At 28.2% G+C, this 23231-nt stretch overlaps 1 protein-coding gene and 1 long non-coding RNA gene across 4 annotated transcripts; one reads left to right on the top strand and one right to left on the bottom strand.

Annotated features, from left to right (window-relative positions):
* The first annotated feature begins 255 nt into the window (after window positions 1-255).
* Window positions 256-973, top strand: LOC149033314 (uncharacterized). The gene is made up of 2 exons (XR_016175736.1): window positions 256-802; window positions 861-973. It is a non-coding gene; the product is annotated as an uncharacterized LOC149033314 (long non-coding RNA).
* A 1159-nt stretch (window positions 974-2132) lies between these two features.
* Window positions 2133-20169, bottom strand: LOC107069061 (uncharacterized). Of its 3 annotated transcripts, XM_089169723.1 has the most exons (7): window positions 19945-20168; window positions 17889-18098; window positions 13633-13734; window positions 10589-10834; window positions 8182-8451; window positions 4570-4722; window positions 2133-2743 (listed from the first exon to the last, which is right to left on the bottom strand). In XM_089169723.1, exons 2-7 carry the CDS (start codon window positions 17985-17987, stop codon window positions 2678-2680), a joined length of 936 nt encoding a protein of 311 aa, XP_089025849.1. In that variant the 5' UTR covers window positions 17988-18098; window positions 19945-20168; the 3' UTR covers window positions 2133-2677. The 3 variants fall into 3 exon arrangements, with proteins under 3 accessions (XP_089025849.1, XP_089025850.1, XP_089025851.1); XM_089169724.1 differs by lacking the exon at window positions 13633-13734 and having other exon boundaries at window positions 19945-20169; XM_089169725.1 differs by lacking the exon at window positions 8182-8451 and having other exon boundaries at window positions 19945-20166.
* Window positions 20170-23231: the final 3062 nt, after the last annotated feature.

A 23231-nucleotide genomic window follows, 5' to 3' on the forward strand; every position in this document is an offset into this window, starting at 1 on the left:
AAGTTACAAAAGAAGGAATTATATTTATAAAAATTGGACTAACAAGTTCGTACTCTTATCAAATTTATAACCAATGGCGTACTCAAATTTATAACCAATCACGTTAGGTCGTGAGATTTTCTCCCACGTGGGAGCCTTCGTGCGCATGTGCATGCTAACGTCACAGCTCAACGCGACATCTGTTTCCATAGACGTATCTATGTGCAATAGTAGGTACGCGTAAGGGGCCCTTCCCATTTTACCGTAATTCAATTGTCATGGGGGTCTAACGATACCTCATATTTGAGTGAAGTATATACGTTACTGAGAATTAGGTAGTGCGCATGCGTGGGAAAAATCAGCTGTTGTATCATCTTCGTGTGTTGTGTTAAGAAGTAATCAAAATCATGAATTATAAAAATGTAAATGTAATAAACTGATATTATATAACTCTTAAAAAATATTTCTTCGTAACATTAATATAATTTAAGAGATTTTACATCGTTGAACTGGAAAAGACTATGCATTACTTTTAACTACGATAAGAAGAATCTAACAATACCACAATCATGAAAGATTTTTGAAGATACTGTTCTTATTATATTTACATTGGGAAAGAACCATGTGCAGTAATATTCTGTCAAAAGAATAGCAGACTATAATAATAATTGCTGTTAAATAAGAGTGTTTTGAGGTTATCTTAGAACTTTTAATACTAACTGTTCATTTTTTAGATATGTGATTAGTACTTGGTAACGAGTATGTAAACAAATTTAAAATTCCTCCGATGCTAAGTCATACCATGAATAAAAGATTCTAAATGGTACGAACTACTGGTTGTAATTATTGAAATTAATTTTTTATGAATAATACCTTTTCAGGAATTGCATCGTTGTAAAATTTACATTGCTGTATGATCAATGGTATATTTTATAAATAGTCATTGATTAAGAATAGGTAATTAGAATTACAATAAATATAATAGTAGACTCTTTTTATGTTTCTTATTACAATAATATTTATTTACACTACAAAACAACGGGCTCGATTTACACATATAAATATATAATGGACTTCGTTCGCGTTACGAGAGGACACCTTTTCTTTCTTCAGAACATTGTATTCAATTTCTCTCTTTGAATTTTCTAAACTTTTTGAGAAGATTCAAAGAGAGAGAGAGAGAGAGAGAAATGGGAGACTTTTAATTTTATATTTTTTACATTTGAATGGTGACGAGAGTACGTAAATACGTAAGTATATAAATGCGTATTGTAAGTTACAGAAGTATTTGTTTCCCTATTGTCAATTAAAAGTTATCAATATTTTGTTTTTATTTATATAAGAATAAAATATTCTTCTGCAATGAAATGTATATCAATTTAAAAGTTGAATAATCCTAAATTAGATTTAGAAGCTTTTCAATACAAGAAAATATCAATCAATTTGTAATTTACAATAGGAACGGGTATGAATACTTCTGGGACTCACTTGTATATGCAATTGAATTAAATTGCAAACGAAGAATTAGATAAAAAAAAATCTTTGAAATAATGTATTATCTCAAATTAGTATTGAAAATCCACTAGGTTCTTTTCTATTTTTCCAAATTACACAAATTTACTCGTGGGATTAATATTCAAAATAAAAAGAAGAAAGAGAGAAAAAGAGATAGAGAGAGAGAACCAAAAAAAGTATCCTAAACCTTTCAACCATTATTATTATTTTCACAGCGCAATTTATAACGCTAGAATATTTATTTTTTCTTTTAAACTCTATTCATCTAAAATTTATTTTGAACAAAAGAAATAAACAAAATTTTTTGCTTTTGATGGAACGGACAAAAGATAGGACTTTGCATTTCATCGCAAATATATTTTTAGTAAATAATTATAATTATAATAAAACAAGAAAATAAGGGGGAGGGGGGAAGAAATAAAACAATCAGTGTTTGACACTGAACTAAAACGTGTTCTTAGAGAAATGGGGCAGGGCATGGGGTTTGAGGCACAGGTCTATGTACAAAACTTTGCAAAACAACATTACATAAGTGCAACTCACAGTGTTTCTCTCTCATCGATCGTCGAAAGATGCGCATCTTAAACGATTACATTTATTTTAATGGATCTTTGTATAAGATGCGTTCTTTCGAGAAATTCTTTGTGTTTTTTTTTTCTTTTCTAAATCGAAGTAAGGACTTTTACATTTATTATTCTATTTTTTTGTTTTGTCTTTTTTGTTAATCATCTAAGGAAGAATTAAGTAGACGAAAATATAGAATAGAAACAAAGAGAAATTAATAATTAATTAAAGAAAAGCGAAGAAAAGAAGATAAAAAGAGAAAGAGAGAGAGAGAGAGAAAATATGGACACATTCTGAGCAATGATCGATGAGAATTCGTTGTTTTATCTTTCTGTTTTTTTTTTTTTTTTGGATCTCAGGGACAAGGGGACAACATTCGACGTATAGAAAATGTAAAGAAATCGTAAATAAAAAAATAAAAATTCAGTATAAGAAAGAACGAGAGAGAGAGAGAGAGAGAGAGAGAGAAAATATATATGTCGATAATGTTGTCAACGTCGTACCCCGTGGTCCTCCGGCAGGGTTGGCTTTCTTGTATCGCGACTAGTGCTACGTAATTTTATCACGAAGACTTTCACGATTGTTTCTTATAGATCTGTATCCTACTTCTTGCACGATCCTAGATAATCGAGGTGATCAATCGTGCCTTGAAGTTGACGATACGTTCGCTCGTGGCAGCCAAGCGCTGAAAAATTAAAAAGATAATACATATTATATATTTTCTATTTTTATTATTATGTTTTTTTTATGTATTTCGAATGATAGAAAAATCTATTGGGAAACATTTCTACGATAATATCAAACGTTTATAATTATTAACACTTTAATGGCCGCTCACACAACATGTGTGTGATAGCCGGAACAACCGTCATTGGCCGTTATTTATATATTTAAAATTATATAAAATTAAATTTATTGTTGTTGTTTTTTTTTATGTTAATTTTTTCGTGAATTTAATTTTAGTTTTTTTTTTAATTAATTTTTCCAAAATATTATCGGCTCCTGGCGACATTTGACTGCGTAGACGTGCGGCCATTGAAGTTTTAACATAAGTTGACTTGTAGAATGAGTTTTTTTATATTTTGTTTTTTCCTCGATAAGAATGTATTATTTGACGAATGAAAATTTTTGTATTTTTCTTGTTAATCGATCGATTCTTAGAAACGTGAGACTATATTATTAATAAATAATTCTTATAGTGCGTGTGCCCCTAGCGATTTCGCGTGCCAAGAAGTCGAAGTGGATTAACTTCTTGATTACTTGCTTGCATAAGTCAATACAAGTAAAGTACAAGTAAAAGACGGTGGCAAAACGAACGGAGGAGCTATTTCATAGAGAAAGTCGCGTTTACATTTTTGCTTTCCATCGATCCTGACACGGGCCGCTTGCGTAATAGCCCGGTTTATATATCTAGAACGAAGTATAGTTGCCATTCGTTCCTTCCTTCGTTCGTTCAAAAAAGAAAGAAAGAAATATTTTCGACTTTGGACGCGTTAGATTTGATTTTTAATATTCTGTTTTTTTTTTTTCCAATGATATATCATACGGTCGGTCATTAATAAAAAAATAGAAAATTATTAGTCATCTGATTTGAATTAATCTCGATCCCCTTTACGACACTATTACTTATGAGTTTAAAGTCCTTCTTTCTCTCTTTTTTTTTGATTTTTTATCTTTCCGTCTTCCGTCCAATCTAATGTCCTTGCAAAGGAAGTTTACTGGGTACAAAACTTGTTTCGTTGGAAGCTCAAAGTTCAACGTTTTGAAACGTATTGGCTACTTAGATTGTAATATCACGCAATCATTGGTATATAATGTTACATTACGTTTAATCATAGAACGGCCATGTTAAATTGACCTGTCTGTTGTCTCTTATCTTTTTTCTTTTCAATTTATTTTTATTCAAATTACGACCTATCGAACTGTAAGATAATTTAGTTTGAAGTAGAAGTTTGATTGGTCGAGAGAGAAAAGGTAAATGATCTTCGATTACTTTCTAATTTCTTTGTATGTGTCAACGCGTTTAAAAAAAAAAAAAAAAAAAAAGAGAAAAAGACAGAATGAGATGTGAATTTTTGTACGATCTAACGTGTCTCGGCTCGGTGACTGTATTCGATAACAATCGTTAGAATGTTCCTTCGTCCGTGAATAATTCGAATCGTAAAATCGATTTCTTATTTTATGATAACTTTTATAAATTCTTGTATATTCGAAATGACTTCGAACGTATAAAATAAAATAATTATATATATATACATATATTAATATCAGGAAATAATAGAAATTTATCGAAACGTTAACGTTTGTTCGTTTTCAAGTTTACAGAATAAAACATCGAAGATATTTCTTTCTAATTTTAATTAATTTGATGAAATTTTTGTTAATTGTCTCACCTTGTGCATTGAAAGAATTTTGTTCAAATTTGATGTTCATTGTTCAATTGATTTTTTTTTTTTTTTTACAGAATTTCTCTGTCATTTTATTCGATATTTTGTTCTTTTTTCTACTTACGAGTATAAGATCTTGAAGAAGATTTGAAATTCCTCTATTGGCAATAACAAAGAGCCTTGTGATTGGTCCAGGTATAGCTTCCTGCGTACCATCCCCCCTTCCAGCAGAAGCATCACCTGACGCATTACTTTGACTTCCACTTCCTGCTACCATCTGAAAGGAAATTTGATCAAATATAACGATAAAATGAATGGATTAATAACATTCATACTTGAGAGTGAACAGAGAAGAAATATCTAAAGAGAAAAAATAGAAACATCTTAATCCATTGACTGCCAACTATGAGATATCTCGTAGTGTGTGCTGCAATTTCAGATTAATTACAAATGGTTATTTACGTTAAGAATTATTAAAAAGGTTGAATAAAATATTTATATGGTGTAGAAAACATTAATTATCAATTATTGTAAATACCATTACAATATTATATCAGTAACTTAATATTATTATATTTTTCAAAATTTAAGGCAAGTCCCTCTAAATATGTCTGGCAGTGAATGGGTTAAAGGAACCAACCAACCCTACACACATTGAAACATATGTGTTTTAATTTTGACATAAATACAAATTTTTTCTAACACATTAAATCACATAAAAAAAGAAAATGAAACATGCATTATGAAATTTAGTATACGTGCAAGTAATATGACATGTTTCAAAGTGTACGAGAGGTAGACCCTTAAAATAGAAAAAAAGTTTTCATTCGTTTAAACAAATAATAATAATAATAAAATAGAAGAAGAAAACAATGAATTTTTACTTGAAGAAGTAAAAATATATACTTCAAGAAAAATAATAGAAAAAAGGAAAGACAGATAGAGATAGATGATAGGATAGACAGATAGATAGATAGATAAATAGAGAAATAGATAGAGAAAAATCACGTTCGATATCATCTTCTTTCGTTTTTTCTTTTCTCGCTTGTTTTACTTTACTTTACTTTACATTACATTACATTACTTCATAATTTGTTTTGTTTTGCTTTGTTAGGACAATATAATTACAGAGTGTGTGTTGCAGCTCCACGTCCAGCTCCAGCGCTCCCGACACTACGTTGTGCTCATTTCTCTCTTTCAAATGATGCGCTTATACCTAATTTTTCTATTACAATTACACTTCATGAATATTCCATTCTATATTACTAATTGAAAAATGTCTTACGTGCTACGATAACAACAACTCTATTAATGGTTTCGTGATGTTGGTCAAAATCTACGAGGCGTGTAAAAGTGAATATCGACGCAGGCTGATATACGAAAGAAAATTAATTCTAATAATGATGATGATGATAATGAAAGATGATAAATTACGATGACTATGATATATGTACGATGAAAATATCCGCTAAAAAGTTGTGTGTCAATGACGTAAGTTTTGGTCACATTTCAAAAGAAGTTGAAGAAAATTATATCAAAGTTTATATCACGTTTTAATAATACTTGTATAAAAATAATGAAATAAATGAAACAAAAAAATCAATGAACATCATTACTCGAAAAACGTACGTCATAAGCGGATATTTACAACGGATTTACAACGGATATTACGATAAAACTACTTGGCTACGTGATGATAGTGCAATGAGCAAACGATTCGTGATTTGAAATAAAGATTTAAACTTTTGATATCAATCTTAACTTGTCTCGTTTGCTCATTGCTCGTGCTAGGACTATGTTAAGTAAAAAAAAAAAAAATAATAATTAATAAAAAAAAATAAATTACATTAACAACAACTACGTCGCTAAAGAACTAAATTAGAATTACAGGTGCAAGATTAAAAATAATACAATTAATAATCATCAATAATAATATCAACGATAGTAGTCGCGATTTATATTTGCATTGGAAGAATAAAATAAAACGAGGGTTGGTGTTTTTTTTTTTTTTTTTAACGTCCATTGGCCAGTCGGTTTTTGGGCAAAAAAATTGAAACAATTTGCCTTTTTAGAGTAGAGTCGGTGATCGTCGGTGATTGCGTCGGGACCGTTGAGGCCGGGGTGGAAATTTTTGGAATGGATTCGAGCAAAGTAGATGCAGGATCCCAGGAGTAGTACGATTTTAACGATAGAGAAAGAAAGCACGAAGGTGAATATCGTGGATATCAAACGCTGTATAGTTTGACATTATGTAAAGGGAACAAAGAAATAGAAATATCCAGAAAAAAGATAGTAGAAAGAAAGATAAAGATAAAGATAAAATATAATGTTAGAAATTTGAAAAAAAAAAGATTTGAAAGATTAAAATAAAATACAAACGTTTCTAATCACGTGTCAAGATTTTCAACAAAATTATATGGTATTTTATTGATATTATTATATGGTATATATTATGGTATGGATATTACTTTTAAATTCTAATAATTATGTGTAAAATACAAAAATAATTTATTATCTTGATACGTAATTCGTTTGTAATAGAAAGAAAAAGATAAATATAAATAAAAAAAGGGGGTAGAATTAGAGGCAAATACACATGTGGACGAGTAATACAAATGACGGTAGAATGCGTAGAACCAACAAAATAAAAGAAAGAAAAAGATAATAAAGATAAACGGTGAAAGGGAAAAAAAGATGATAGAGTTAGGCTCTCATAACCGATAATGTATAAACCATATGAGCGATGTTTAAGTCTACGATAGAAAGTGTAAAGACTTAAAAACGCTCTAACCATCATCCACAAGCAAAGTGTGTTACATATATATGCATGCATGCGTAAGTGCGTATTTAATGCATATACATATATATATACAATGTACATATATTACACGTGAGATACGATAGTATGTTGGTAGTTCACGTTTTGCGGTTCGAAAGTCAGACAGGAAGATCTATCGTAGGTTCTTTTGTAATCTCATTTTATATTGGCAGTAAATCGACGTTGTTATTAACTCCGAGTTAAAAGACGGTTTAATTATTTCTTTGATTATTCAACCGAGTTATTATCTTTTGCAAATAAGGAATAAGTAATTAGAAAATATTCTTTTATTTTTTTTTTCAAGTTAGCAAATGAAATTGTAAAATTATTCGAACCATATTGTAAAGAGTAGCGTTTATCTTAGTTAGTTTAAATTTTAAATAACAAAGATAATCAAATGTAAAAGATTGTATAATTCTTCTAACAAAAAAAAAATGATACTGCATTAAAATACGATCATGTTGTGCAGAGATTAAATGTTATTAGCGTTAAACACACACATATACACAAAAGAGATAGGAAAAGATAGTGAAAGATAAATAAGAAGTGATAAAATAGAGAAAGGTTCAAATCAAGGGTTCAAAATAGTTATAAAATCGATTAAGGTTTTTGAAATACTAATAAAAATTAAAAAAATAAAATAATTATATAATCAATAGTGTATCACAGTTTCATATAAATACTATAAATTATTTTTAATTACTGTATCATTTTATTAATACGTTAATTTATTAAAACTATCATTCAAAATGTTGTTATCAACGTGAGAAAAAAATTACAAAGTATTATAAAAACCATAATCGATGTATTGCAAGGTGAGTGAGAGCAAGAAAATATAAATGATTAGTGAAATTATCAAAAATATTGGCCGTAGGCAAGGAAGGAATGTTGAGAGAGAGAGAGTTGATGGTCTCGTACCGATGGTGGTTGAGTGGCTGACTGTGCTGCTGACTGAGGGGCGGCTGTTGAGGATGCATCGGCCATCGAGGAAGATGCACCAGGGGTCGAGGAAGAAGAAGAAGAAGAAGAAGAAGATGATGATGGTGATGGTGATGAAGATGCAGAAGCAGCAGCTGGGGCGGCGGCAGCGACGTCTCGCGAAGCACTTAGACCGAGCCCTAAGCTCTGAGTGCCGGCGACCACGCGGTAAACCGTGCCCGCCGCTCTTGCCGCCCCGTCGGCTGCTTGCTACACGAGAACAGATACGAGAAAATTCGTCAATCCATATTTTTTTCTTTCCTCTTATATTTCATCCTCTATTTTTGTTTTGCATCGTTGAAACTATGCATCAATCCAGCCATCGGTGATATCTCTTCACACTTTTCTCTTTTTTTATCACCCCCTTCTTTACATTCGTTTGTCGTTCGAACGATTCCTTTTTTTTTAGGTTTTGTTTTTTTGTTATCGCTGAAAAAAAATCTTACACGAAGAAAACCCCTATTTGGAGGAGGGCTTTCTATAATATTGGGTTGGCAACTAAGTCATTGCGGATTTTGTTTTACACTTAATTCTGTTTTTTGATAGCAAAGATCAGAAATTTGATGAACTGCCTGACCGATGGCAAAAGGTCATTAACAAAAATGGATAATACGTAATTGAATAAACTTATATTTTTCATTCTTATTTAAAATCTGCAATCACTCAGTTGCCAACTCAATAATATTTTTAAAATCGATCTTTATTCTAATTTACAAGATCAAGTGTGTGAGTAATCAACGATTGAAAATCATTTCTAGTTTATTTTTTCTTTGAGAAGCGAAACAAAATGATTACTTGTGTAATTATTTTAATTAAAGTATAATTGTTTTATATTGATGTTGTATTAAACGTAAATAGGTCATTAAAATAAAAAAAAAAATAAAAACAGTATAATATCGAATTCTATTCATATTACGAATATTACACCCGTTAAACATACGTAGCCCTTGGAAAATAAAAATGAAAACAATATAAACAACATTGAATAAAAGAACTGTCATAGATGACAATGGAGTCAGTTTAACGGAAGATTTCGAATAGAACGGTGCATCAAACGTATACATATACATTTTAATCAATTAATTAATAATTATTTAAATAATTTAATGCATTCTACTAATATTTCAAATTGTTTTAACTAAAATATATGTCTTTTTGTGTTGAAAATATTCATGTAATAAAATATCAGATAATAATTATTGAATATTTCAAGTATATCAACAGGTAGAATTGTTTTACTTTATATCAATAATTTTGATGCAATAATTTTGTATACGTAACGGTGTATGATTTTAAGGGAAACTCAGTGTAGGTATACGAATCAATTGATTGTTTTCCATATGATAATGCGAGTAGTTTCACTTCTATCATGCACATTATTTAACAATATTATTTAATTAACACATTTCGTCTTGTAAATTAGATCGATCGATTATACACGACTTGTTTTATTGGTACCTATATACTTAACATATATTTTATTATTTATGATCTGCAACAGAGAATATGTTTTGTTTTGTTTTTTCTTTTTGGTAAGATATAGAATTAAATGATTGATAGAAATTCGATGAGAGTTTTGATGAAACGAAAAGGATTCGCGTATCTCAACGGCTCCATTAACCGCAGCGTTGTGAAATTCCGTGCACGACGATCTTCGAGTGAGCTAAGGCCGTTCCTAGGTCAGGAACCTTGGAATAGGAGCTAGACACGGCCTAGCAATTCGATGTTACTTTCACTACCGTCTCAGCATTAAACGCCCTTGTCGTTTTCCGTATAAAACGCTCCACTCTCTTACTATATTATATTTCAACCAACCAATAACCGTATATATATATATATATATATATATTTACTTCGAAGAAAATCTTGATAGGAAACGCATCATCTTATTTTAAATATAATTATCTTATTTGTTAACATAACATTATTTTTTTTTCATCAATATGATTATTTTTTTTGTACCAAACCTATACGAAACGAAATTTCTTTTAATATACACACATTTGTATTCGGAAATTAAATGACATTGCATTGCATTTATAAAATATGTATTCTTATAATACATTAACGTGTAATCAACGTATACAATAATAATATTATTTAAATAATCGAGTTAATCGATTTGGTTTATTATAAAAATGAAATATAATTGTTTTACTAAACCGATTATTAACCTGAATGAAAAGATACAAGAAAAAATATGAAATTATGTTGTGTATAAAATATGTTTTTTTGTTCCGTATAGGATAATAGATGTAATAATGGTAAGAAAATCTAAATTTTGGAATGTTTGATCGTTAGAATAGATAAAGAAATATATTTTGTAAGAAGAGACTGATTAACTTACCCTGATTATATCAAAAAGGAAGTTGCCAGAGCCTGCTCCGCTGCCACCTGAGCTCCCCCCAAATCCAAAGTTCAAGAACCTTTTATTTCTGTTCTCATCGTCACTGCTTTCGACGTCTTCCAAAGGTGTTAAATTTGGCACTGCCTCGTTCGCCGATTGTTCGTCGGCAAATTGCACTCGTACCTCGTTGTTCTGTGACTCAGACCCAACCTCGTTTACCCGATTCTCCGCCTCAGGATTCACGTCCTAGAAACAAACGATTTCATATTAATATTCCACCATGTTTTTCAAACATGTATCATTTTTCTTTTTTATGCAAATGTAATCTCAAATTACTCATTTTTTTTTCTTTTTAATTTTTAATAAGAATTTTGTAGAATTAGGATTTTATAAACATATGAAACTTTCTAATGCCAAAGGATCATGAATATATTTTAGTCATTTCTATTTTTTGTAAAAAAAAAAAAAAAAAGAAATAAGCCTTGAAATAAATAATTTGAATTTAAAAAATTTTTAACTAGTCTGTAATAGCCCATAAAAGTATCGAAATAAATCTCATTGACTAATTATCATCAAGGACAGATAAATTTTGTAGATTTTGTAATTTTTAAGTATTTTATAAAACTAATTTTATTTCGTCATATTAAGTTATTCACTAATTAACCTCAATAAGATACTTCTCTCATATTTTTTTCTTTTTAATTTCTAAATTTAAATTCTCATTTATCTCAAACGAATGCTTGAGAAGGTTGATCCTTTGACAAGAAGAAGTTTAGTATAACGATTAGTTGAAAAAGCAGACGATTTAACGATCAAGCATAATGTCTTAGAAAAATTAACTAGCATGGTGTAGAAATAAAATGATTCATATTAAAAAAATAAATCAATCAATCAAACTAATTGCAAGTGCTGAGTTAATAATACTGGTTTTTTTTTTTTTTTTATGTAAAGGCAAAATTCATTCGATGATTTGTTGTTTTTTTTCTAACAACATTTCTTGTTGACAATGAGTTACATTTCTCGCATACTTATGAATTATTATTATACACACTTATATGTAATTAATCATTTAAAGCTGATCAAATTGTTTGTTTGACTACGATCGAATTTTATCGATCGTTTGGTTTTTTACTGTTCATTCATTTTTTTTGTATATTAGCAACAGAATAAAATCTTCGCAAGAGAACACAGATATTTTCCACAAAAAAAAAAGAGAGAGAGAGAGCGAGAGAGAACATTCCATGAAGTTATATCCCATAAACCGCAGCTGTCTTTCGAGCGCGGTAAAGACAAAATCGTTCAAAGAATTTTTCGTCAAAGAACACACCTGATCGTCCCATGAAAAGGAACGTGAATAATGGAATATGAGTTAGCACGATAAACAAAGAAATATCGAAATGATGAGAAAATATCGAAAATCGAAGAATCTCCGCAATAGTCCTTTTCGTGCGGTCATTTTTCTACGAGATAACAACCAGCAGATAAAGTAAAAAGTAGAAATAGAAGATGAAGAAGAAGAAGAAGAGCGAGGTTTGTGATAACACACAGTTGCTATAAAACACCTGTTCCGATCAGAACAATCGTCTATTATTTTACCGAGCTTTGTGTTAAACAATCACAGCATCGAAGTATTGAGATCGGTTGTTGCATTCTCAGTTGATGTTGCATTTTCTGTTGTTGTTGTTGTTGCTGATTCAGTGGTGTTGGAAGTAGATGTACCGAGACTACTCGGATTAGAAGTAGTAGTCGCAATAGTAGTAGTACTAGGTGTTTTATTATTTTGATCCTCCTCCGTTGGAAAGGTTGTAGTAGTAGTAGTAGTAGTAGTAGTAGTAGTTTGAGAATTCGAAACTCTGGAATCGTTTGAATTGATCGAATCAACGCGAACGTCATTACCATTACCGTTGTCCTCCTGATCGTCGTCGAAGGATGATTCCATCATTACGGTTGAGCCATCATCATCATCATTTGCTCTTCCAGTACTGCCATTTCCATCATTTCCGCTATTATTATTGGCAAGGATGTTTCTTAGTATGATCGGGCCAAGGACGCGTAAGATTTCCGAGATTATATTGTTCACCTTATTATCGATCATCTAAAAAACAACATCACTTAACCGGAAGAACAAAAAAGAAAATAATCAAAGAAAAGGAATCCTCTTCTCATATTGATTCGTTCATGTGTTGTGTTCATAATTCTCTCTCATCGATATTATAATTATATTTCGATGAATGAACAATTATTTTTTGTTTCTTGTTTGTTTGTTTGTTTGTTTGTTTTTTTTTTTTTAAATTCTTCTTCTAAAGGATGGATTTCCTAAAAGGATCAATGCGAGGATGGATTTTGAAATAATACTGAACGATCTTGGAATACATAAGTAAACATTAACGATCTGGTCTTCTGCAAGAACGAACGAAATCGTTACCAAATCGATTCCTGTCGCAAAAGCCTCGGCCGGCATATAAAAAGGAAACACACCGTGGTAAATCGTTATTGTCATGCCCGTCGTCTTATTTCGTTACGAGTAGATATCTAACGGAGTGTACAAAACATAGAGAAATTCATTTGAAAATTGAGTAATGATTAATAATCCCCTTCGAGTTCGATAGATGAAATCGCGTTCTAAACACCTGGAAAGTATCTACGAATTTTTTTGTTACAATAGAGGAAACATTAATCATTATTATACCGAAGACAAAAATTTGTTGTTCGATTTATCGATGATCTTATTTTTGTAATAATTTGACTAATTCGCAAACAAATTGCGCTTTAGAGTGAATTAATAATTAGAGGAATGAACGAACGAATTCCAATTGAAGGATGACCGTTCAAATCCGTTCAGATTTTGAAAGGATTTGTTTTTTTTTTAGAAGATGATCGAAACCTTGCAATCTTACCGAAGATTACAATTTCAATTTATTTATAACTTTGTGATCGATCGTTTAGAATAATTTATTTTAATCTTAATTTTTTTCTCAGTTCTCGTCAGCTTAATTGGCTTTGATATTTTATTGGTTTGTTTGTTATACCAGGTACTAGCTCACCTGGGTAATATCTGGAAATAGTTGTCGAAGAATACCGATCGTCCTTTTATTCCTCAGTGCAGCTTCCTTGTCCGCTTCGATCATTAACAAGCGATCGAGAGCCTGAAAAAAGTTTCATTTGGCCCCTTCTTTTTTTTTCCTTTACAAATTATAACTCGTACAATTATTTAACCCCCTGTCTCTTTTCTTTGTTTATTTTTTCTAAAACATTTAACATGTTTAATAATGCCAAATCATTCGTATTAATATCGTTGAAGTGTATAAATACTCGAGTGAACAATTTATTTGCTTAAAATGGAAGCGAGCATAATGCATTTACGAGTTAAGGAAAAAAACTCGTTAGTCTAACATAGTATAACTGTAACTACGTTACTATAACATAGTTTGTAAATTAACATTGATATTTAATTATTCTCATTTTCTAGTTTTTTACTCTCTATCTCTCTCTCTCTTTCTCTTTTTCTTTTAAGTATTCTTGATCAATTAAAACAAGTACGTATAATCAAGAATATTTTCTAACGAAGGTTAAACATACAATGGATTTTGATCATGATTATAATTTGAAACAACTTACAATTAGTTTAATTAATTTAATCACGTATATATATTATTATTATTATTATTTTATATTTATGAATCAATCTATTCGTTTTTTTATATTTTTTAATTTATTTTTAAATTTATTTTTAAATTTATTTTTAAATTTGTTGTGTTATATCTAACGTGAAGTATAAAATATATTCGATAAAATCTAGTTTCGTGTTACACGTGTTACTGCGTGGACATTGTGTGATGACGTTGCTCAACCAACCAACAGCACATTTAACTTTCCCTCAAACCACGTTCGTGTTCTTTTAAGCATTCCATGTTTTCGTCAAATCTATTTCTAAGAAGAATAGTCAATACTAACATTTTATTACATACTGTGGATATGTTTTTTTTTACATTCAAGCTTGTAAGATATTTTTCAATTAATTTGAATTAACTTCTGTACAATTTGTAAAAACGAACTATCAAATATCATATTCATTGAAAATATCTTGGAGATTAAAATTCATTGAAAAACGATGTTAATTTATTAATTTATTCTGACGTTTGTCGAATAATTTGATGATGTATTAAATGTCTATCATGATTTTTTAAAACGTTGTCAGTTCATTCAGATATTTTAACAAGATGTTAATTGATGTATTGGTCAATGAAAACCTTGAATGATTTTTTTTTTTTTTTTTTTAAATGATTCATGAATCTTATTGAGAAGTAAAATAATAATATAATGTTATATTATTATTTTAAAATTAGAAACAAATGTTATACGTCATTGAAACGAGATAAAAAAAAAAACAAACAAAACGAATGATACGGAAACAAATGATTATTTATTAATTTTTTTTTTGTTTGTTTTTAATTTATACGAAAGATTCTCACGTTAGAATCTCGTAGTAATTTTTGAAATGTGTGTTATATGCGTGTATGTTAAGGCTGTGCACTTTCCATTGGACATCGATCGAGCTCGAAGAAAGTGTCCGCTTAGTTTGTAGCGTTCTCGGCCAGTGAAAGTGTTGAGGGGGTGAGGGGGGGGGGGAATTAAGAAAAAGACGAGAGAGGAGAAGTAGTCAGCCAACGATGGCCTCGGACTTCTTTGATTTCGTTTTTTGGACCTCATATAATCGTCTCTTTCTTCTTCTGAATTTTGTCTAGTCATATACATATTTAGAAGAATATTTTCTAAATCGATATTAAATTGTTCTTTCGAAATTTTTATAATTTTTTGTTGCTAATTTTATTTTATTTTATTTTATTTTTTTTTTGGTACTTTTTTTTACGAGATGCAAAAAGATTTAATTTTTTGAGATTAATTATTTGATTATTAATAAGTAAGGAAGATTGATAGAATTATTGAAATAATTGTAAATGTGTGGAATTAATCGATTTGGCAAATTAGTGGCACATTATATACTGTATATAATGTATATATAATGTATATATAAAGTACTATATAATGTATATAATATAATTATATATATATTTTATTATAGTTTTAATGAAAAGGTGCAATACCTTTAATTGGTTATTTTGCAATACCTTTAATTGGTTATTTTGCAATACTTTTAATTTGTCTTTATTTAGAAATTATTTTTTTTAAATTTAATTCTAATTAATTTTTCTAAATATTGAAAGTACAATTTATATCCAAATTATACCTCATACCTTAAAGATTTCAAAACAAAAATATATATATATATATATATATATATTTCTTCCAAAAGGTATAAAATAATAATTTCATTTAGATCGTATCATCAAAGATTGACCAATTGATCAAATTATTTTTAACATTTTTCAGAAGTAATTTAATACAACAATTATATATACCGATCTATCTAATACAAATCCAATTTCATTTAATGTGTTCAATGTATTGCACCTTTTTACGAAAATCCTAGTACATAGGTGTTATTTTAATGAAAGATTAATTTATCGTTCGAATGGGAGGTTTACCAGCAGTTGATTTTCTTCTCTCTCGCAATAATCTCGCGATTATTTCGGCTTTTTAACTCGATAATTTTTTGAACGGTCAACTTAAATTTTCTACGTGACTGACTTTGTTCCGTTTCGTCACGTGGAGAAATATAAAACTTTCAACAAGTTGTGGTTCTTTTAATCTTTCTTTTTTTTTCTTTACCCTTTTGCTGTAGATAAATAAAGTCAAACGTTGACGTTTACCTGCCAACAAGATTTTCAATAATTTCTAGTCAAATATCAACGAGAACGTCTACGTTTATTTCTATATTTTCTTTTTTTTTGTGTGTGTGTGTGTGTGTTTTTTTTAAACTTAAAATTTTTGTTTTCTTTCTTTCCTTAAGAAAGAAAGAGAATATTTCTTTCTCTTTAGAAAGAACTTTATTTTCACCAGACAGAAAGCGAAAGTAATCACGTTTGAGTAAGTTAAAAAAAAAAAAAATATACAATTAATAATTCAATCGTAGCAATCGATTTATAAAAATATCTAGATACCTAAGAGACAATTAAAATCATTTGTAATAGTTTTTCCTTATATACATATATACATATACACATATATACAATTAAGTTATAAATACGAGTAACAGAAGTATTAGTAATTGTCAATATAAAAAACAATCAAATAATTTATTTTTAATTTGATATACAACCAATCAAAAAAAAAATTAATTTTTATCTCAAATACTAAATAAAAAAATATTTTTTATATTTTTATTACAGCTTTTACGTATATGCTATTAGCTTATTTATATATATATATATAGATTTATATATAAAAATATAATTGATTTATTATATAATATATATTTATATATTAATTAAATTTGTCATTGTTTAATTAAAATTATATATATTTTTCTAAAAAGAATAAAATATTTTTCTACAATGAAATTTATTTTATATCAATGTGAAATTGTAATAATTCCAAAAAATATGTTTCCACGTATAGAAATTTGGATGATTTATCCTAGGAATTATTTCAAATTTCAAATTTATAAAGGGAACGTTGTGTGAACGAATACTTCTGTGACTCACATATGCCCACTAATATGCTTATATACATATAGACATAAGTATAAATGTATCGTAGAAATTCAACTTTCTCCAAGCTTGAACGTATCGAGAGACAAAAGGCGGACCAGTTTTCTATAAAAGATAAAATGACCCAGTGACACAGTGAAAGTTGTCATAATACCTCTTATAACTTACGTAATTTGACAATGTTCGTGAAATCATTTAGATTTTTATTTAATTATTTCAACTACAACCCTATTACTATTTATATATATATATATATATTTTTTTTTATAATAAATTGTTTCATAATTGACGATAATTTATCGTACACTGGGTATATATACACAAGCTATATATGAATCAAGTTTGATTACTCAAAGTTGGTTTCCTATACTGATTTTAAAATGATATTTGATCTAACGAGTCTAATGGTCATTTTATTTATTTGTTTTTCTATTATTTTTCTTTTGTATAATTCATTATTCACATTGCTTTCAATTGCAAACATTCTTACACCGTGTATTAGTTGGAATAATGTTTTAGAAAGCTCGACTAACATTATTTAATTATTATTATTATTATTATTATTATTATTATTATTATTATTATTATTATTATATATAAAAGAGAAAGAGAAAGATAAAGAAACAGAGTTAAAGAAAAGAGAGAGGGGTAGAAAAAAGAATGTTTGAATTTGTGTTCCATTCACTTACCTCTGATCGAAAACCTTTTTCTTGTGCCACAGGATAAGAGTTGACCAATGCGAAAACGCTGATCATAGCCACCAGAGTCACCGTTGTTGTACACCTCATTTTTTTCTATTTGTTTTTTTTTTTTCTTTATGTTTTTGTTGCTTTTTTCTTCTCTTCTTCTTTTTTTCTTTTTTTTTTTTTTTTTTTTTTGATTATCGTCACAAGATTTTTCTGCAAACGACAGAGAATGACTTTCGTATTGTTTGAATAAATAAAAATAAATATAAATATTTGTTGTTGATGATGTTATTCATGATGATAATGATGATGATGATGATGATTATTATTATGAAGGAGAAGCTTAGATGTTTTCTTAGTCTTCTTATTCGAAGGTCATGCATGTTGAACATGTTACAATAACGATTTCATGCTTAGAAACCATTAGTGAAGACCGGAAACCAATTGAAAGGAATGTAAAGTAAAAAGATACAGGTGAAGTAGCTCGGAAGATCGATAGGAAGAAAGGTGGTAGTGGTAACGGTGATGGTTGAAGGATGTGGAGGTGGTGGAGGAGGAGGAGGAGGAGAACCCGAGGAAAGGCTCTCTTTTCTCGAGCATAGTATTCTGACTCAAGACTATCACTTTCGACCGAATGAAAGTCCAATGATTCTGTTCTCATCTTCATCTTCAACTCAACAAAGTTTTCAACGACAACGTGAAAATAATAAATTTAAATAAACAAAATTAAATATTTCAATTGTAGTTTTTTTTTTCGTCAATTGATTTTTTGTTATTTGAACGTTTTTAATATTTATTTTTATTATTAAAATTAGGAATGACAAAGTAAATTGGAAATATTTCTTATTTTAATTTAATTGAAATTTAAGAAAAAAACAAAAAAAAAATACAAATTTCAATTAAATTTAAATTTAATTGAAATTTATTCGCGAAAGTTTTATTTTTATTTTTATTATTAAAATTAGGTGGCCAAAGTTAATTGGAAATATTTCTTATTTTAATTTAATTTAAATTTAAAAGAGAAAAAAATAAAAATTTAGTAAAAAGAAAATAAATATAAATTTAATTGAAATGAATTTTTTTTTCATTAATGAAGTAACAGATACTAAAAAAAAAGTTAAAAATTATACCAAAAAAACATTAAAAAAAAATGATAGTAATTTATTATTATAAAGTAGAATGACGTTTAGGAATTAAAAATGACTTTGACAATGGTTGTCAAATTAGATTCAATGCACGAATTCAATGCACACACGTTTTCTATTCGAAGATGTGTGTGTGTGTGTGTGACGAAGTATTGCGTTATTTTATTCAGTCTCGAGGTCAGTTCATTTGACAGACATTTTAATCATCCAACAATAATAACTAATTTGAAAAATTATTATTATTTGATATTATTTGATATATATATATATATATAGTTTTGTATGAAACACGAGTAAGAGTGAAATGAATTTAACGAAATCGCATACGTTTTAATTCACGATTTTCCTTTCTGATCGATTTCCTTTACGATCTTTCACCAAAGATTTCACTTCCCTATGTAAAATATTTTCTTTCTTTATAACTTTCCAATCGTTAGAATATTATATAGATTTTTCCATTCTTTTTTTTTTTTTGTTGTTGTCCCCCTCAATCATTTATTTTTCTGTCACCTGACACACGTGTTTTTCTCGATTACGAGAATTACTCGTGACAAAAATTCAACCAAAGTTTTTTGCCTTTTATAGAACAACGAATAAAAATGAAAGTAAAGATATTTGTAAATTACATCTCACAAAAATTCACAACAATTCACACGATCTAAATTTTCCTAATTTTCGTACACACTTTGTGACGTAGGGTAAAGTGGGAGGGAAATGAATAGCAGTGGTGGTGGTTGTACTGGTGATGGTGGTGGTGGTAAACAGGTGGGGGGGGGGGTAAAAGTTTCAGCACAAGTATTGAAAAAAAACAAAATAAAATGAAATAAAATGAAGTTTTGATAAAAGCCACATTCAAAATTCACCACAAAACACAATTTCTATGAAATTTCAATGAACATGTATTATTTGTATACCTAAATATAATTAAAATTTGTTTACGAATACGGTGTGTGTCACAGGTTGGAACAGAAACCAAAAAAAAAAAAATATATTATTTTAAATAGAAAAAAAAAAAAAACAAATGAAAAACTTTGGAATATTAAAACTATAAAAAAAGAAATTGAAAATTGAATGTCCCTAAAGAGGAGCTCTCACGACAGGCCCCGTGTTCTCGTCGACTTTTCTCTGACTGTCTGTTTACTGGCGCTTAGTGAGCGGCTTTTATTAGAAGGAGGAGCCTGGCACCACCTCCACGCTACACTTAACTCTGTAACTTGCTGTCTCTTTCTCTTTTTTACTCTTTCTCTTGCTACTCCAATGGTGATCCTAAAGAAGGGATCCCAAGAACATCGATAAACGATCTACTCGATCGTTCGAAGGATCTTCATTTCAATGATAGATCCACCTATGAAAAAAGATACAGCTATTCTCACATGTTAAATAAACCTATGATCAATATTATTTAATCAATATACTATGTATTTTGTAATCACTTTGTTTGTTTTTTTTTTTTATTTAACCATAAGCAAACATTGTCAATTTTTTTTTACATTTTTTTTTTTTTTTTTTTTTTTAATAAGATACAAAGTTTTATGGTTGTAATATCGTTTTATTCTGTTTCTTATTTTATCTGCTTTTTTTTTTTTTTTTTTTAAACTTTTGAAACATAAAAATTATATATACTTGTACACACATATATATATATATATATAATATGATATTGTATACAATTTGATGTACAGTTTGTTCTCGTATAAAAGACAGGAACGAAAGCAAAGTTCGAAAGTTAAAGTTATATTCATTCAAGATTTCACTCCTCGATAATTTTCATGCTTGATCTAACTCTCCAACTAAAAAAGATTTCAACGATGAGAATTTTTGTCAGGCGAATATAATTCCTTAAATATAACGTGAACATATATATATATATATATATATATATATATATGGCTTGACGTGATATCTCACAATCGGGATGAATTAAGAAAGAACTTATTCAACAAAAGTTTATATTTAATACAGAATGTAATTGTTCATTAATGTTTTTTATAGTTAAAAAATCGACGAGATCTTCTTGTGAGAAAAATTGTAATCAATTTTAATTATTCGTGGTACGTACACATTGTCAAAATTACTTTTTATTTAATAGAGAATTTAATTGTTCACAAATATTTTTCATGGTTAAAACATTGATGAGATCTTTATATGTGAAAAATTGTAATCAATTTGAATTATTCGTGAAACAAATTATCGAAATTATTTATACGAAAAATTGATCTAATAATAATAATTAATACACGTGATCAATTATTAAGTTAATTGACCTGTTTGTTGAAGCATGGAAAGAATATCGATTATCGTAAAAATATGAAAAATGTGGTAACATTATTATTATATTATAAAAAAAAAAAACTTGAAAGTGAATATTCGATATAGCAACACAATATTAAAAAAAAAAAAAAACATATACAGAAATGAAAACACTTAGATAAATTTACAATACGTAACATAAATGTTTCATGAGGTTTGATCCCTTTAAATATAATATACATGTTCGTGAGTAGGTTTAAAAAGATATAACAACAAAAAATGGTTGAATAAAATGATCGATATTAAATATTCCATAAATGTTTCTATAAAAAGTAATATTATTTTTTTTTTTTTTTTTTTTTTTTAAGAAATAAAAACCTACGTGATTAAAATAAAATACAATAAATTGTAAGAATAATGTGAATGAGTTAGAATTTCATATTTGTTTCTAAAGATTTGTTTTGATACATTTATTAAAAGTATCAATCTCTGTAAAATATTTGTTTTCATGATGAACATAAATAACTGGTTTTTCTAAAGAGTAATATACATTTTAAGAGTCTCATGTTTTGCATAGTTATTTTCCATGGTTAATGATCAAATCATTTGAACGTGCAAAGAATGGTTTTTTATGTATGACCATATGTCTCTATAGATATATTATCGTAACATAAATTTGAAGTAATTACAATCAACAAAATCAAACTAAATTCTTCTTGTTAGTATCTTCTTCGGATAGCAATATGACGTAATAAACATCGTTGCGTTTATACTTTCGTTTGCTTTCACCAAGAATCATATTTATACATATATATATATATACACTTCAAAATATAAAAAGAAAGATATCAACTCTAACAAGATCGAAATATTTTATTATAAAAAATACAAAAAAAAAAAGAAAAAAAAATTAAAAAAAAAATGTATTAAGTACTTTTATACAGGAAAAGGTTTTTTGTCGTACCAGTTGAGAATATTTTTTAATAATGGTGTCAGATAAAGATTAAAAAAAAAACAACAATTATAGTAATAATCATTTTCCTGTCATAATATATATATATATATGAGCACTATATATTTTTTGTGCTTTTATAATTATTATAAAAAAAGAAGTATTAACGTATTCACATATTTAATAAAATTAGATATAAACACATCGTATTATTATTATATAATGCTGATGAACTTTTTTGTAATAATTTTTTTTCTATTTTGTGCAAGATATCTCTATTATTTGATAAATAAATATTTAATTTAATTGATAAATAATATAGCTTGCAAAAATAATATTTATTTGATATTTCGGTGTCAAATGAAATTGTTACATTTCATAACACTGATGAAAATGAATTTCGTTCCATGTGAAAAATTCAAAATCATTGATTCCGCTATCATTTGCACGCGATCGTGCGAATAGTCAAATGTGTCTAGGATTATGCTCCTGATTTTTATTTCTTTTGTTTTCTAATTTTTTTTTTTTTTTTTTTTTTATTTGTTTCTTATCTCGACATTTCCGTTTGTACTTGTCACAGTAAAACAGCAAATTCAAACGTCAAGTTAGTATAATTATTTTCTTTTGTCTATTTTCTTATCTCTTTCTATTTCTATTTCTCTTTATAACAAAAGAGAAAGAAGAAAAAGAAAATGAGGACATTAATTTTCTTTTCATTATCTTTCTAGTTGTTTAAAAAAATGACTTTTATGCGTGCACTTTGTGTAAGTTGTCGTCGTTGTCTTTGTCGTACGTTTTTATGTGTAACATACCACCTATTTACAAGATAATTTTCGATAATTATCTGAAATTTATTCTACATGTGAATAAAACTAGTACCTCTTACGTGCGTGAGATAATAGTCTTCATTATAAATTCTACAAAAGCTAATACGTTTCCTGGTATTGAACAATAATAACATGTATCTTTTTATTTTGATTTCATTTTTATTTTTTTGTT

This window comes from Polistes dominula, unplaced genomic scaffold (assembly GCF_049000335.1).
Source record: "Polistes dominula isolate Pdom_NZ unplaced genomic scaffold, Pdom_raw_medaka contig_49, whole genome shotgun sequence".
Lineage (NCBI taxonomy): Eukaryota > Metazoa > Arthropoda > Insecta > Hymenoptera > Vespidae > Polistes > Polistes dominula.

What these genes read in the sequence shown, in the direction of transcription:
- LOC107069061 (XM_089169723.1), bottom strand. Translation starts at nt 17,987, where the DNA reads ATGAGGTGTACAACAACGGTGACTCTGGTGGCTATGATCAGCGTTTTC. An exon ending in TCCTTTTTGATATAATCAGG is followed by an intron (nt 8,452 to 10,588) that starts GTAAGTTAATCA and finishes GTTCTCGTGTAG; the next exon opens with CAAGCAGCCGACGGGGCGGC. An exon ending in CAGCCACTCAACCACCATCG is followed by an intron (nt 4,723 to 8,181) that starts GTACGAGACCAT and finishes ATTTCCTTTCAG; the next exon opens with ATGGTAGCAGGAAGTGGAAG.